This window comes from Oncorhynchus kisutch, linkage group LG28 (assembly GCF_002021735.2).
Source record: "Oncorhynchus kisutch isolate 150728-3 linkage group LG28, Okis_V2, whole genome shotgun sequence".
In the NCBI taxonomy this organism is placed as follows: Eukaryota; Metazoa; Chordata; class Actinopteri; order Salmoniformes; family Salmonidae; genus Oncorhynchus; species Oncorhynchus kisutch.
The window spans coordinates 4,118,248-4,134,113 of NC_034201.2; the positions used below are offsets into that span (position 1 = coordinate 4,118,248).

At 43.8% G+C, this 15,866-nt stretch overlaps 1 protein-coding gene across 8 annotated transcripts in view; it reads right to left on the bottom strand.

The window, feature by feature from the left end:
• phldb1a (pleckstrin homology-like domain, family B, member 1a) overlaps positions 1–11,263 on the bottom strand; it is an 84,730-nt gene extending 73,467 nt beyond the window's left edge. For 5 of the 8 annotated variants that reach the window (XM_020464653.2, XM_031808122.1, XM_020464650.2 and 2 more), the window contains exon 1: positions 4,305–4,430. In XM_020464653.2, coding sequence (XP_020320242.1) covers positions 4,305–4,307 — 3 coding nt within the window. In that variant the 5' untranslated portion in view covers positions 4,308–4,430. Of the gene's footprint in view, positions 1–4,304; positions 4,432–10,990 lie in introns of those variants that run through there. The other 3 variants (XM_031808123.1, XM_020464647.2, XM_020464648.2) reach the window with 2 other exon arrangements.
• Between the last annotated feature and the right edge of the window lie 4,603 nt (positions 11,264–15,866).

The following is a 15,866-nucleotide window of genomic DNA, read 5'->3' on the forward strand; positions in this document are numbered from 1 at the left end:
ATGTAGTTATGCAAACTCGTATTGGACACAGGGCATGCAGCCTATGTTGCTCTTCAGAAGCAAAAGGAGAAGGCTCAAAGGGAATAGCTCAACGCCAACGACTGTATTAGCTGGTGGCTTGTGAGCATTCTGAATTTGTCAACTCTGAAGTGCCTGTTGAAGGCACGTAGGTCTAGAATGGGACACAAAGTCCCTTTTCAGAACCAGAAAACACCGACTATACCAGCCGTCCTGGATCTCCGACATAGGAACCACTCGGATTGCCTGCTTCTGGAGAAGGGAGGATATTTCCCCCCCCCCAAAACGGGCGCTGAGATCTTGGAAACAGTCAAAGTGATGACGCACAACAAATTGTAGCCGGACCCCAACGTCCCTGTTCCATGATCCAGTGCGACACCGTGCATGCGCCCCATTGGTCGTGGCATACAGTGAGCCTCGCGTGAAGTGCCATCTGAAGGGGCAAGATGCCACCTTGTGGACAGGGAGAGACTGATTATTTTTTCAATTTCCAACACTCTTGACAACCGTCTGTCTGAATGTGGAGAAGGGACACCTTTCATTGAACTCACAACCCTTTTGACACCCGTGAACACTTTGGAACTTGGGGTTGAAAATGTTTTGTTCATGTGCCAAGGTTTGCCTAAAGCCCCGGGCCACTCTGGGTACAAGGGCTCCTACGATCTGTGATGTACCCCGATTGGCATTGCCCAGTGCTGAACACACACACACACATACAATTTCATTATCATGGAGTTTACCCTACTTGCCAGTCATAGGTACTGGTGACAAAGCGCCTAGTAACCTAGCTGGGAATGGGACAGACACCTTCTGTGGTAACAGATAGGGGAGATTTGTAATTTAATCTTAGCCGACATAAACCAGTAGACTTTTTAGTCTAAGCTACCTAGTCTCGTTGACCGCAGTCTCAAACAGCATAACAGTGCTTGCTTAGCTAACCTGGTCTCGAAAGTCTACGTAGGACTGGATCATGAATGTGGGACCTGACCCTTCATCAACAAGTCTGGGAAGAGAGGCAAGCGGTGCTTGTCCAAGGCAGACACAGGTTGCGGGTGTGTGCCCACTGAACCTGGCCGCCCTCTCTCTTCGAGTAGCCTCCTACAACCGGAGACAGAATGCACAGGAGCTGGGTTGAGTGAGGGCACCTACCAGCATAGCTCTCTCTAGAATGTTACAGGCTTGTCAAGAGAACCTGAGCCGTGGACTAGGGGAACAGAGCCAGCTGCGGACAAGCCACTGTTACTGGCACCATCTCCTAGTCTCTCACACAAACTGATTCAAGCGAGAGCAGCCAAAGCACGCACCGAGCCATACAAGACAACACACTTGAGTATCTTTTTATTCATTTGGGCATGGTCGCCAACCCAAACCCGGCTTGTTAGCCTTCATCGTTTCAGTCGCGTTAGCCATCTTACTCATTGCTACAGCCAGGCTGAACGATCAAAAAAATAATACATTGGTTTGTGGTTAGGAAACTAAGAGAACAAATACCAACTCCAGCACACAATGTCCAGGGGGTGAGCACGCGCTTCCACAAAGGGACAGTTTAGTTGGTGCAAAGTCAGATAGTCTCACAGAATGTTTGTTTTTAGTAGTGTGAATCATTCCTGCTCATATTGAGATGAAGAGCGGAAGAATTGATGGAATTCATCCAAATCTCGGGCTTATCACCTGTGGAAGGCGGGACTTTCAGTCTAAGTCGCGAGAGTACAACTCCCCATATTTTTGTTTTACCGAGAGTACTGACTGAAAGGGAACTACTGTATCTACAGAAAGACAGTTGATATGATCAGTTGATAGCTGATGTTGCACACACTGTTTTTAACTCTAAACCTTTTATGGCTACCAGTCTACCATACACATAAAAGGCTCTATGTCACAGCAGTGACGGTGTGGACTGCTATGTAGACTCCACCTGCTCATCTCTACTCCACTCTAGTCTCTTCACTTGAATTTAAGTAATTGTCTCCCATTACAAACATATCCAGTGAGCTGTCTCAACCACAAACGGAAGCAGACAAACATTTAGCATAACCCTCCATTACCACCTACTTCATCCATCTAGGATGTTGTTTTAGAAACCTAAACCATATCCTATGGTAAAGTTAAACAAGGCAACAGTAAACATGTCGTCCCCCACGAAGGATGCAGCATCCTTGGGCCAATCAGTGTAATTTTGTAAATGACAGATCTCTATGGCAAGATGCATCATTCACCCATGTTTCATCAGAATTGGTTTAATGGTGTCTGAGATATCACCTGGCTTAGCTAGATTCATATCCCTGAGCATGTGTGCCAAATTTCATCACTCAATCGAACAGATCAAGAGATGTAAACATGTGCCTGTTATAGCACGACCGTGTGATCAATATGAATGTTCTTCAAAATATTGAGTCTTGGAGGTTTGATGTGTACCAAATGTTGTTTCAATACCAATATCATTGGCTGATTTATAAGCACTTGTGTGCCAGACCTTGCCCACGTAAATGTTTATTGGTCAATAGCAGCCATGTTTTAGATTGTAGTCTGTAAAATATTGTATTAAGAGGCTAATTTGTTCCGCGTGAGGAGAGGAACCTATTGTAACGAATTGCATGACTTTAGGTTATATAGGGTGAGGGGTGTGACTTTTCAAATTTAGCATTTTCAATTATGTTATATAGCGCCACCATCTAGCCAGTCAGTCAGTCCGTGTAATTTTGTAAATGCGGATCTCTATCCAAGACGCATCATTCACAGAAGTTTAGTCAAAATCGAGCCAGTGCTGTCTGAGATATCGCGTGAGACTAACTTACGAACGCAGTAAAGTACTAACAGACAGAGACAGATCTACATTGTGGGGAACACCTAAAGCAAACAATAAATGATGATTACTTTGTTCTGGTTATCTGGCAGTTTTATGGTTTCTATGGCTAAAGAGTAGATAAGGAATACACCTTAAAATGCCTTCTCTCCTTCCCCCTCAAAAATGCTATCTGAGGACAACAACTTTTCTAAAGCCTCTGTCTCTTTCTCTCCCTCTCATGCATGTTCTGCATTTTATCAAGGAGATTGCTTGAATTTGGAGCTTTGCTCGCTCAAGCAAGAAAAGACAGAGCTAGTGTGAATTTCAGGAATCATTTCTCACAATACGATAGTTATTGGAGATAGTATGACTTGGTTATGCTCAGTTGATGAAAATAGTTGTTTTATCTTTACTTCATTATTTTTTATCTTTATTTAACTAGGGAACTCAGTTAAGAACGAATTCTTATTTACATTGACGGCCTAGGAAGAGTGGGTTAACTGCCTTGTTCAGGGGCAGAATGACAGTTTTTTCCTTGGCAGCTCAGGGATTCGATCTAGCAACCTTTCGGTTACTGGCTCTAACCACTAGGCTACCTGCCGCCCCGGTGATATTACTGTAGTAATACAGTGGTATTACCTGTTGCTTTCCCCCTTATAATCTTGTCCATAGAACTTTAGAGTAATTAAGCAAAATAGGCTAAAAGCATTTTTCTCCCACTGTGTCTCCCTCGGTCTCTCTGTGATGTCATATCAGCCCAGGCAGCTGGGTAGTGCCACATGGGCATCTCTGACAATCCTCTCCAGTGTTGGATTCTCAGAGAGCCAATAGCATGGAGAACAGAGTATCCTCCTGTCCTGTTCACCACTGGCTCTGGCCACTGGCTCCTTAACCCTGTCTTACCCTGCCTTACCACCCAGCACACAACACAGCAACAGTAGTCAACAGACCCATCCACACAGAGGAATGGACTGAATAACTCAGACACAGAGGGACAGGGAGCATTGGACAGTGTAATGTGTCACACACATAGTCTCATACACACAGACACAGAAACACACACACACACACACTCCTACACAGCACAGGCCACTCTGATCTCATACAGTGCACACACCCATGTGGGAGAGATGTCTCATGCTTGTAAACGCTGGGCCTTCCTCTGTAACGTGTGATTACGGGGGCAATTATGCCACGGGCTGCTAGAAATAGACCTAGCCAGCCACACAGTCTGGGCTCTGCTCTGGGCTGATCCCTGCTCCCCTTTCACAGTAAAGAGAAATGAAATTAAGAAAGAGAGAGACAAGGGGACATTGGAAAACTGAGAAAAACTTGGATACTGTACATCTAAAAAGCACATGTATGGAGTGGTGCTGTAATAGAAAATGTACAGGATTTAAATGAATTGACTTCTGAGTTATATCAATGATCCCCGATGTATAAAAGGTCAATACTGTTAACATGTCAAAAACTTCAGCGGGTATAGCAGATAATCACTCACCATCTCCACTCATAGGGAATACAAGTTACAGTAGAGTTCTTGTAATTTCTGTAATATATTCCACAGAGCAGTTGCAGCAGCGAAGCGGACACATGGTTGTTTACGTCTAACCTCTCGTTCACTTCAGTCACTCACTAAGCTGAACTCTAGGGGGCCCCAGGGTGCAACGTTACACCCTCGTCATTAATGACTGGGGGGCAACAACATCAGAGGTGTCCTCAGAAGTAGATATGCCGTCAAGGTCAAAGGTTGTACCTCCCAGGACTTCCCTAAACTTCCTACTCAGACACCCTGAGTAACCCTCGGGTGTAATTTAAAGTTCAGCGCCAACATCTGTGGTCTAAACACACACAGAACAAATAGCCATGAGGTCAAGTCTAAAGGAGAGAGAGAGAGAGTGAACTTGACCTAACCCAATCTGTTCCTCATCCACAGACAGTCCTACCATTGATCGGGGAGAGTTGAGGCAGGACAGATGAGCCCAGCTGGACAGCCCAACTCTGCTTTGCTATGGATACGAGCCACTAATAACACTGAACACTCAGTGTTTCCAGTGTCTTTATAAAAGCAGACATTGACAGTCACAGGAGGTCGGGGACCCACAGTGGAAATACGTGGAGTTGTAGCGTAGGCGCAGGAAGAGGAGGAGACAGAAAAGAGGGAAAAGACCTTGAGTCATAAGTGGAATTCCACCAGGCAGCTTCCTGCTGTTGGTCTCTGTATTGTTGGCAAAACAAAGGGGGGGGGGGGGGGGGGTCCAAACTGGAAATGTGGTAATATTTGCACATTTTCAGGACCATTTGGGAATTGTTTTATATGACATAGATAATCATTGTAGCGTTGATAATGACATACGTATAGAGATACAACTATCTTTCCATAGGATGTGAGAGAATGTATGAGCCTGTTGTTGTGATGTCCCTCAGGAACAATCAGAGAGAGAGAGAGAGAGAGTCCACTATCTCTGATCTCTCATGTCTTTTCCCATGGTCAAGCCCAAAGGAGTGATGTAACAAATGGAGTACAGATGATGGATCATAAAAACATAAACAAATAAAGGCAGACAACCAAGTAACCAGATGGAATGGATTCCTCCAGGATCCGGCCTAGAGAGCAGGGCTGTTTCCTGTGAGCCAACCCAGGGACGTGGAAGTCTCTTGGGAATGGTGAAGTGGATGCTCCAGCTGGACCTCGAGAAACCTTTCACTAAACATCCACCGTCAGTCTGCAAGGAACATCTATGGGGATTTTAATAGATATGTCTAGTATGTTAAATAGTGAGAGTTCAGCTTAGCTAGTAAAGAGATAGAGACGGATATACAGTGGGGAGAACCAGTATTTGATAACCTACAAAATCGGCAGTGTATCCTACTTACAAAGCATGAGAGGTCTGTAATTTTTTATCATAGGTACACTTCAACTGTGAGAGACGGAATCTAAAACAAAAATCCAGAAAATCACATTGTATTAATTTGATTAATTTTCATTTTATTGCATGACATAAGTATTTGATACATCAGAAAAGCAGAACTTAATATTTGGTACAGAAACCTTTGTTTGCAATTACAGAGATCATACGTTTCCTGTAGTTCTTGACCAGGTTTGCACACACTACAGCAGGGATTTTGGCCCACTCCTCCATACAGACCTTCTCCAGATCCTTCAGGTTTCGGGGCTGTTGCTGGGCAATACGGGCTTTCAGCTCCCTACAAAGATTTTCTATTGGGTTCAGGTCTGGAGACTAGCTAGGCCACTCCAGCACCTTGAGATGCTTCTTACGGAGCAACTCCTTAGTTGCCCTGGCTGTGTGTTTAAGGTCGTTGTCATGCTGGAAGACCCAGCCACGACCCATCTTCAATGCTCTTACTGAGGGAAGGAGGTTGTTGGTCAAGATCTCACGATATATGGCCCCCTCCATCCTCCCCTCAATACGGTGCAGTCATCCTGTTCCCTTTACAGAAAAGCATCCCCAAAGAATGATGTTTCCACCTCCGTGCTTCACGGTTGGGATGGTGTTCTTGGGGTTGTACTCATCCTTCTTCTTCCTCCAAACACAGTGAGTGGAGTTTAGACCAAAAAGCTCTAATTTTGTCTCATCAGACCACATGGCCTTCTCCCATTCCTCCTCTGGATCATCCAGATGGTCATTGGCAAACTTCAGACGGGCCTGGACATGCGCTGGCTTGAGCAGGGGGACCTTGCGTGCGCTGCAGGATTTTAATCCATGACGGCGTAGTGTGTTACTAATGTTTTTTTTTGAGACTGTGGTCCAGGCTCTCTTCAGGTCATTGGCCAGGTCCTGCCGTGTAGTTCTGGGCTGATCCCTCACCTTCCTCATGATCATTGATGCCCCACGAGGTGAGATCTTGCATGGAGCCCCAGACTGAGGGTGATTGACCGTCATCTTGAACTTCTTCCATTTTCTAATAATTGCACCAACAGTTGTTGCCTTCTCACCAAGCTGCTTGCCTATTGTCCTGTAGCCCATCCCAGCCCTGATGTCTTTCCACAGCTCTCTGGTCTTGGCCATTGTGGAGAGGTTGGAGTGTGTTTGATTGAGTGTGTGGACGGTTGTCTTTTATACAGGTAACGAGTTCAAACAGGTGCAGTTAATACAGGTAATGAGTGGAGAACAGGAGGGATTCTTAAAGAAAAACTAACAGGTCTGTGATAGCTGGAATTCTTACTGGTTGGTAGGTGATCAAATACTTATGTCTTGCAATAAAATGCAAATGTATTACTTAAAAATCATACAATGTGATTTTCTGGATTTTTGATTTAGATTCCGTCTCTCACAGTTGAAGTGTACCTATGATAAAAATGACAGACCTCTACATGCTTTGGAAGTAGGAAAACCTGCAAAATCGGCAGTGTATCAAATACGTGTTCTCCCCACTGTAAGTACTGTAGTAGGAGTACTATGTTCATTTGATACGGAACTTTCATAAGAGGTTCAAAGTCCCAAAAGAGGAATTCAAAGACATGTTATCAGGGCCTGATTACCGAACGGGCATGCAGGGCATGTGACCCGTTCCCTCAGATTAGGGCTAGCACAATTATTGTCAAATAACTTTACAAATGCATTTTTATTTCATTTTATTTGTTTGGTACTTTTAAACCCTTTTTCTCCACAATTTCGTAATATCCAAATTGGTAGTTACAGTCTTGTCCCATCGCTGCAACTACCGTATGGACTCGGGAGAGGTGAAGGTTGGGAGCCATACATCCTCTGGAACACAACCCCGCCAAGCCACACTGCTTGCGGGGTAGAATTGCAGGAAATTAGTCTTGAAACTGCACATTTTTCTCTCAGCCTCATGGTATGTGTAGAATAGTAGGACATTATATTTTAAACTGCAACATCTTCTTTTAGCCTCTTAACAAAACAGGATTATAAAACTGCACATTTTTCCTCTCTGCAACGTTGCAAAAGTTGTTGAAATGCAGTAAATTAGCTGAGTCCCAAATGCGGTAGTCCAGCCCTGTATTTTATAGTTCAAAGTTACCAATCAAAAATTCCAATCTATTATTACTGACTCCTCGGAGACCTCTGGATCTTAATTCAAAGTGTTGGGTATAAGATCAGTCTCTGAGATTCCAGCATTTCCCACCACAAATGCTCACCATAAAGTCTGGGTCTGGGGCACATTATCAGTAGAGGATAGCATGTCCTCGCGTGACCACACTTCTCCTCCGTTCAGACCTGGGTTCAAACACTATTTGAAACAATTCCCAACACTTGTTCGAGCTTGCCTGGACTTAGTTGACCAATACAAGAGATCCAAAACTGTAAACCCAGACCATCTGCAGGCATTCCAGACGCGCTAGAGCAAACGCTCAAAGTATTTGAACGATTTCAAATAGAGTTTGAACCCAGGTCTGCTTCCGTGAAAAAGTATGGTTGCCCCGCTGCATGGTGTGCCAGTGTGTCTGAATACCATAGCCTCATAGCCTCGGGTCTGGAAGCTACACTTATACTGGGATCACAACATGTTCTTCTCGGCCAGTGTGTGTGTGTGTGTGTCCATGTTTATGTGCAAGTATGTGAGAAGGCCGGTTGCCTCCCTGGCAATGGCGCATGATGGAATGTGTGTTTGTTCAAAGGAAGGCTTGGACAGGGGGAAATGGGATGGTAGAACATTGGGAACACATTATTCTACTGTTGCACATTTTTGGGTTCCAAATGTTTCGTTGTGTATTATGTTGTCACGCTTCGCTTTTCCTTTCCACAGATTCAGAGGGCTCCACATGTTCCAGTCACTTTCCTTTGGCAGTGAGAGCTCTTTTCACTTTGGAGATTATGAGGCATACTGTGAATAGAGTTAGCATTAAAGCACACTCTCACTGAGTCTGGGAAGGTAGGGGTCCGGGGAACACAGGTGGGATGGGAGTTGTGGTTGGATCAAGCGTAAACAGGGAACACATTCATGAACATTAACTCAGCTGTCTCCAAATAGCCATTGAGAAACAATGAAAAGAAAAGCATTTAGAATCAATCAAAAATATGCTGTACACCGAGTATACCAATATCAATATGGGATCATTCACCTGATCAGTCTGTCATGGAAAGAGCATGTTTTGTATACTCAGTCTATTTTATTTTCCCAACCCAACACAGCTACTATAAGGATTGCACACCTGGTTTTATTTCTAGACAGCAGTGAGCAGTGACTTAGTGAGTACTAAATGGAGACAGACTTGGCCTAGAGAAGAAGTTATTTCCACCTAAACTGGAGCACATTCAGATGACTACAGTTCTCCTGCATCACCACTGAAACCCATAATCCAGCTGCTTCAATTCAATTAGCTTCAGGCAAGTTTCTATTCAGTGAATAAACAAGAAGTTGTGAGACGCGGAAACATTACATTTCACCATCGCAACCACTGTACCATCACTGAGTAGGCAACATCATCTTACGAACTCGCTAGATGTCTTTACACTCCACCAATTTATACCCAAGTTCAATGATCTACTACTGCATGCAAAATAGCTCTCACAAAACAAGACACATCACATTCACCCGGGTAAAGTAGGTGTAATGTTTCCAACAGCGACTCCAGCCCTCATCTCTCCTTCTCTTATGCTGTTTCTCCCTGACGGAATTCATGAACACACACACAAAGAAATGAACAAACACACACTTCAACTTTTTACAATACACATTCTAATCCACACCTAGTGATTCTGACCCAATGGTGGGAGCACAGCAGTTCAGAAAGACAAGTTCTTCTTTTTCAGCATTTTACTAAAATAACATTGCACACTCACTACACACTCAAATTCGCACTCTTCTACTGCAGTCTGAGAAACAATTGATTCAAGAATGCAAAGCTGCAGCAAATTACCGAAGTGCCAATGAAGCAGCTTGATCTCCCACACATGAAAGCCTCCATTCACTGAGCCTGCTGGGTTTGGCCCAGAATCACATTGGCTTACTTACAAATACACGGAGGCACGCACACACACACACCTGTGCTCTCTAGTCCTCCACCAATATCCGGCCATGGGAGTTCAACAGCTGTGTTTCTTGGCTATTATAGTGCACATGTGTAACTTGGACTAGCACATACATGGCTCTCATACTATAATCGCACCATACATCTGATCTGAGCATTCAGAGTTGCAGAAATGTCAATGCCACCAGACATTCCTGGTTGATCTTCCACAATTATAAATATGAGCGCTCAATTGGTGGAGCTCTGTGGTCTACTCCTACTGTGATGGTCAGCACACAGACACACACAGTGCAGGAATAAGTGGGCCATGTGAGACTAGGACCCCTGACACACACTGGTACAATAGATCCATTATCCTTCTGCTTGAGGTAAGACAAAGCCACCACTCTATCCCAGCTCTGCATTACACACTGCAATATTAGTATAGCGTGCTGTCTAGTATCGCCATTTCTACCCTTTCCTCTGTGTGACTGTAACCAAAAGTATGCATGATCTACTGCTTGTATCCAGTGATGAGTAAATATGACATTTCTCTCCTAAGTTTTTCCATTTCCCCTGATACTTTCTCTCTTTGCATTTTTCCTCAATCTCACTCATAAACTCATTCTGCTGTAGGACAGCAAACTAAGGGGAAAAATACCCTTTTGATGCTTACAAGCACTGTAAGACAGGTTGCACGGTGTGTCACATATACACTGAGTGTACAAAACATTAGGACACCTGTTCTTTCCATTACATAGACTGACCAGGTGAAAGCAATGATCCCTTATTGGTGTCACCTGTTAAATCCACTTCAATCAGTGTAGATGAAGGGGAGGTGACAGGCTAAATAAGGATTCAGGCAATTGAGATATGGAATGTGTGTGTGCCATTCAGAGGGTGAATGGGCAAGACAAAGGATTTAAGTGCCTTTGAACAGGGTATGGTAGTAGGTGCATGCGCATCAGTTTGAGTGTGTCAAGAACTGCAACGCTAATGGGTTTTTCACGCTTGACAGTTTCCCGTGTCTATCAAGAATGGTCCACCACCCAAAGGACATCCAGCCAACTTGACACAACTGTGGGAAGCATTGGAGTAAACATGGGCCAGCATCCCTGAGGAATGCTTTCGACGCCTTGAAAAGGGGGTGCAATACAATATTAGGAAGGTGTTCATAATGTGCTGTACATTCAGTGTGCATTTAATACCTCCTTACACAAACACAGCAAATAGAATGAAAATATAATTACCTGGTCTCAGAAGAGTTTTTAGTCATAGAAATGGTCAAATCCAATAGTTTTCAGAGACAAGGCATGATTCCAACATTGCGAGAGAGAGAGAAGAGAAATGTCCTAGCTGGTGATATCCTTAGGAAGACGTATCCTGATTGTTTTTGTTATGCTGTCTCTCCAGTGAAGAGTTCACTTTAGTTTACACATTCTAAAAGTGGTTAGAGATTAACACATTGTACAGACTGTCAGACAGAGGATGGGAAAGAGACAGCCAGCCTCTTTACATATCTCTCCCTCCCTGCTCCCACCCTCTATCCCTCCCTTTTCTTACAACCACACTTTCCCTCCCCATCCCTCTTTTCTTTTTTTTACCATTTGCATCCACCCACCCTTTTTCTACTCCTTTTCTTGCTCTCTCTCTCCCTCTCTCTCTCTACCTTCTCTCTCCCACCTCCCTTCTCTCTCCCTCTGAGCTAACACTTATTTATTCTCTAGCTGAGCAGTAGCCCACTTGTTCAGACCCCTGGACCAGAGAGAGAGAGAGAGAGAGACATTTAACTGAGGATGAGACAACACATTGACACACTCAGATAAGACAGTTTGATTTGTGCCATCACAGGGTTCCAGAGTCATATAGTCATGGGTTTCTCCTAATGACTATAACAATATAGCAATGTGCACCTCTTGTTTGACATAATCTGGGTTCATTTGAGCTGTTTGACAGATTCTCTCTCCTTCTGTCAGGAGAGTTCTCCATCCCTCTTTGTAATATCTAATTTAGGAAGGAAGGTATATGGTAATATCGGGAAAGGAAACATAATTTACAAAACACACCAACCATAACAAGCCTCGCGAGCCGCCTGATGCCGCGAGCTTACATTAATGGTTCGATATCCGTGTTGCGAACCATTAATGTAAGGTCGCGAGACCAGGCCTGCTCCTGAGACTAAACCATGACCACAACACAACCAGAATAACCCCAAAAGATTATGAAAACAATTTTGGAATGGTTAACAAAATAACTTTGTGACATATGTGAATGAGAAACGGTGTGCTCTTAAATTTAGACAGCCTTGGAGAGAACGACAGTACGGAAATAATAGTTAACGCAGCAGTGGAGATTTTCACATTTTTTCCCTCAGAGATGGAAATTGTAGACTCCTGTTTCTCTTGGACATGTTGCCTAGGACGCCGTAATTGATTCCTGCTGTCCTGGGTTTGGTTCAGTTCTGTGGTGCGTCATGCTGGTTTTGCCACAAATAAAACACAAACATTCCCTCTACCCCTTCTACTGGGTTATGGGCCTTTCTCCCTCCTATGTCTGTAAAGTGCGTGGAGTATACTACATTACTAAATCTGGGGGTGAATTGTAAATAAATTAACTTTATAAACATCTTCCACACACAGACAGCAATTAATTACCCAGAAGTATTGTTATTGGTGGCAGGGAAATGTACAGTGCATTCAGAAAGTATTCAGACCCCTTCCCTTTTTCCACATTTTATTACGTTACAGCCTTATTCTGAAATGGATTAAATAAATAAAAATCCCTCATTAATCAAAACACAATACCCCATAATAACAAAGTGAAAACAGTTTAAACATTTTTGCAAATGTATTAAATATAAAAAAAACAGAAATATCTTATTTAGTATTCAGACCTTTTGCTATGAGCCTCGAAATTGAGCTCAGGTGCATCCAGTTTCTATTGATCATCCTTGAGATGTTTCTACAACTTGATTGGAGTCCACCTGTGGAAAATTCAATTGACTGGACATGGTTTGGAAAGGCACGTCTTTATATGGTCCCACAGTCGATAGTGCATGTCAGAGAAAAAGCCAAGCCAGGAGGTCGAAGGAATTGTCAGTAGAGCTCAGAGACAGGATTGTGTCGAGGCACAGATCTGGGAAAGGGTAGGGTGCAGTATTGAAGGTCCCCAAGAACACAGTGGCCTCCATCATTCTTAAATAGAAGAAGTTTGGAACCAACCAAGACTATTCCTAGAGCTGGCCGCCCGGCCAAACTGAGCAATCGGAGGAGAAGGGCCTTGGTCAGGGAGGTGACCAAGAACCCGATGGTCCCTCTGACAGAGCTCCAGAGTTCCTCTGTGGAGATGGTTGTCCTACGGGAAGGTTCTCCCATCTCTGCAGCACTCAACCAAATCAGGCATTTATGATATTGGCCAGATGGAAGCCACTCCTCAGAAAAAGGCACATGATGATGCCCAATATTCTCTGGTCTGATGAAACCAAGATTTAACTATTTGGCTTGAATGCCAAACGTCACATCTGGAGGAAACTTTGCACCATCCTTACGGTGAAGCATGGTTGAGGCAGCATCATGCTGTGGGGATATTTTTCAGTGGCAGGGACAGGGAGACAAGTCAGGATCGAGGGAAAGATGAACGGCGCAAAGTACAGAGAGATCCTTGATGAAAACCTGCTCCAGAGCACTCAGGACCTCAGACTGGGGCGAAGGTTAGCCTTCCAACAGGACAACGACCCTAAGCACACAGCCAAGACAACGGAGAAGTGGCTTCGGGACAAGTCTCTGAATGTCCTTCAGTGGCCCAGCCAGAGCCTGGACTTGATCCCGATAAAACATCTCTGGAGAGACCTGAAAATAGCTGTGCAGCAATGCTCCCAATCCAACCTGACAGAACTTGAGAGGATCTGCAGAGAAGAATGGGAGAAACTCCCTAAATACAGGTGTGCCAAGCTTTTAGCGTCATACCCAAGAAGACTCGGGGCAGTAATCGCTGCCGAAGGTGCTTCAATAAAGTACTAAGTTACGGGTCTAAATAATTATGTAAATGTGATGTTTAATTTTTCTTTCTTTTTTAAAATAAATTCGCAAAAATAAATAGTTTGTCATTTTCAGTTATTTGTAGATTGATGATGGAAAAAAAACATTTGATCAATTTTATAATTAGGCTGTAACGTAACAGAATGTGGAAAAAGTCAAGGGGTCTGAATATTTTTATGAATGCACTGTAGCTGACCATCAACACTCATTAACCATGTGGTTTATAACCCAGACAGACATGAGAGATGTGCAACTTCGGATGTGTTACAACAAGTATCCCAGCACGTAGTCGGAAGTGTTTTTGAAACTGTCTGCATATTTTATGTGAACGAGCTGTAGACAGTAGCAGTTACTCTAGTAGCCAGTAGTTCTAACAATATGTGGTCACTACTGCGTACCCAGAATGACACCCTGCATCCTAAATGGATACATAGCCCACCAGTTAACATCCAAAAACAAGGAATGGGAGAAAGTGTCTCAAAATGCACCATAGGAACTTCATTGTCTGATACCAAAACAATCACCATAACTAGACCACACATTACAATACTGCATTTCCCAGGAAACACCGCAGTCTCACCATGAGTTTTAACGGATGGGGTAAGGTCACAAATTGACAATAAAGTACTACTGTATTATAAGAGCAGGAAGCCCTTTACCTCCTTTCCCATGCAGTCAAAGTTAAGCACCCTAACTTCCAATGTACGGCCACAGGGAAGAATTAGATGAAAGCTCTCATTAAGAACATGAAAGGTAGGCAGGCTAATGGAGGGGGTAGCTGTTCTAAGGTGATTGGAATTTTTTCATCAATTCACAAAGAGAGCTAATTAGCACTACATTGGGGGAGTGGGGTGGGGTAGGGATGAGGTCCAGTCCATCCAGAGGAGTGGAATTTACCAACAGCATATGACCGGTATGAACCAACACACAAGGATTTAGCAAAGATGTTACCCTTGGCGCCACTGTTCAGTGACTGAAGGAGCACACTCATTAATTCATCGATTTTAAAGCATAGGACTTATAAAAACCATCAATGCATCACAATATTTGTGTGACTGACATCTGACTGATTTCTTGATGGCCTTCAGAACGACACACAGGCGCGAGGGTATGCCTGGGAGGAATGTTATACTAGTGCCCCCTTGCGGCTAAAACAATGAAGTGCAGTCCCTCTGCCAATCCTGCTTCAAACGGAGAACAGGTTCAAGTTCACTAATGATGCATTTCCACAGGCAGCCCAATTCTGATCTATTGTTTAATTATTGGCAAAATATATGATCTATCAATCAATCAAATGTATTTATAAAGCCCTTTTAACATCAGCTGATGTCAAAGTTCTGTACAGAAACCCAGCCTAAAATACCAAACAGCAAGCAATGCAGATGTAGAAGCACGGTGGCTAGGAAAAACTCAGTAGAAAGGCCAGAACCTAGGAAGAAACGTAGAGAGGAACCGGGCTGTGGGGTGGCCAGTCCTCTTCTGGCTGTGCCGGGTGGAGATTATAACAGAACATGGCCAAGATGTTCAAAATGTTCACAGATGACCAGCAGGGTCAAATAATCACCACAGTGGTTGTAGAGGGTGCAACAGGTCAGCATCTAATTGGTCAAAATACCAAATAGTAGCAGAAGATTAGAATTGGGCTGCCTGTGAAAACACAACCTAATATCCAAACTGCTCAAAATATACTCTCCCCTTGCTGAACCATTCTGTAGCTATGCCTTATATATTGTATGCTTATTTCTCATCCCTGTGCCAATCTGCCAGAGTCTGTTCTGTAGACTAGAGGGAGTGAGGGATGAACCCAGATCCAGTGAAGTGGAAGCAAATACTTTATAAATGAGCTCTTTATGGACCTCTTGAACTTAATGGACTTTGCTCGCTCAAGAGAAGAACCGTGCCAGGAAAAATATCTCCCCTGTAAAACTCATTCATTCCTTATGGCCGGCTAAGGTTTCTAAGAAAGGTATTGTACATACCTGAGCTGAGAAGACTTGAGTACATGCTGGAAAGTACACCGTACAGGGCAGTGAAGGCAATGACAACAAAGACCTGTTATGGAGGGGACCCAGCTGATGCTGAACAGACT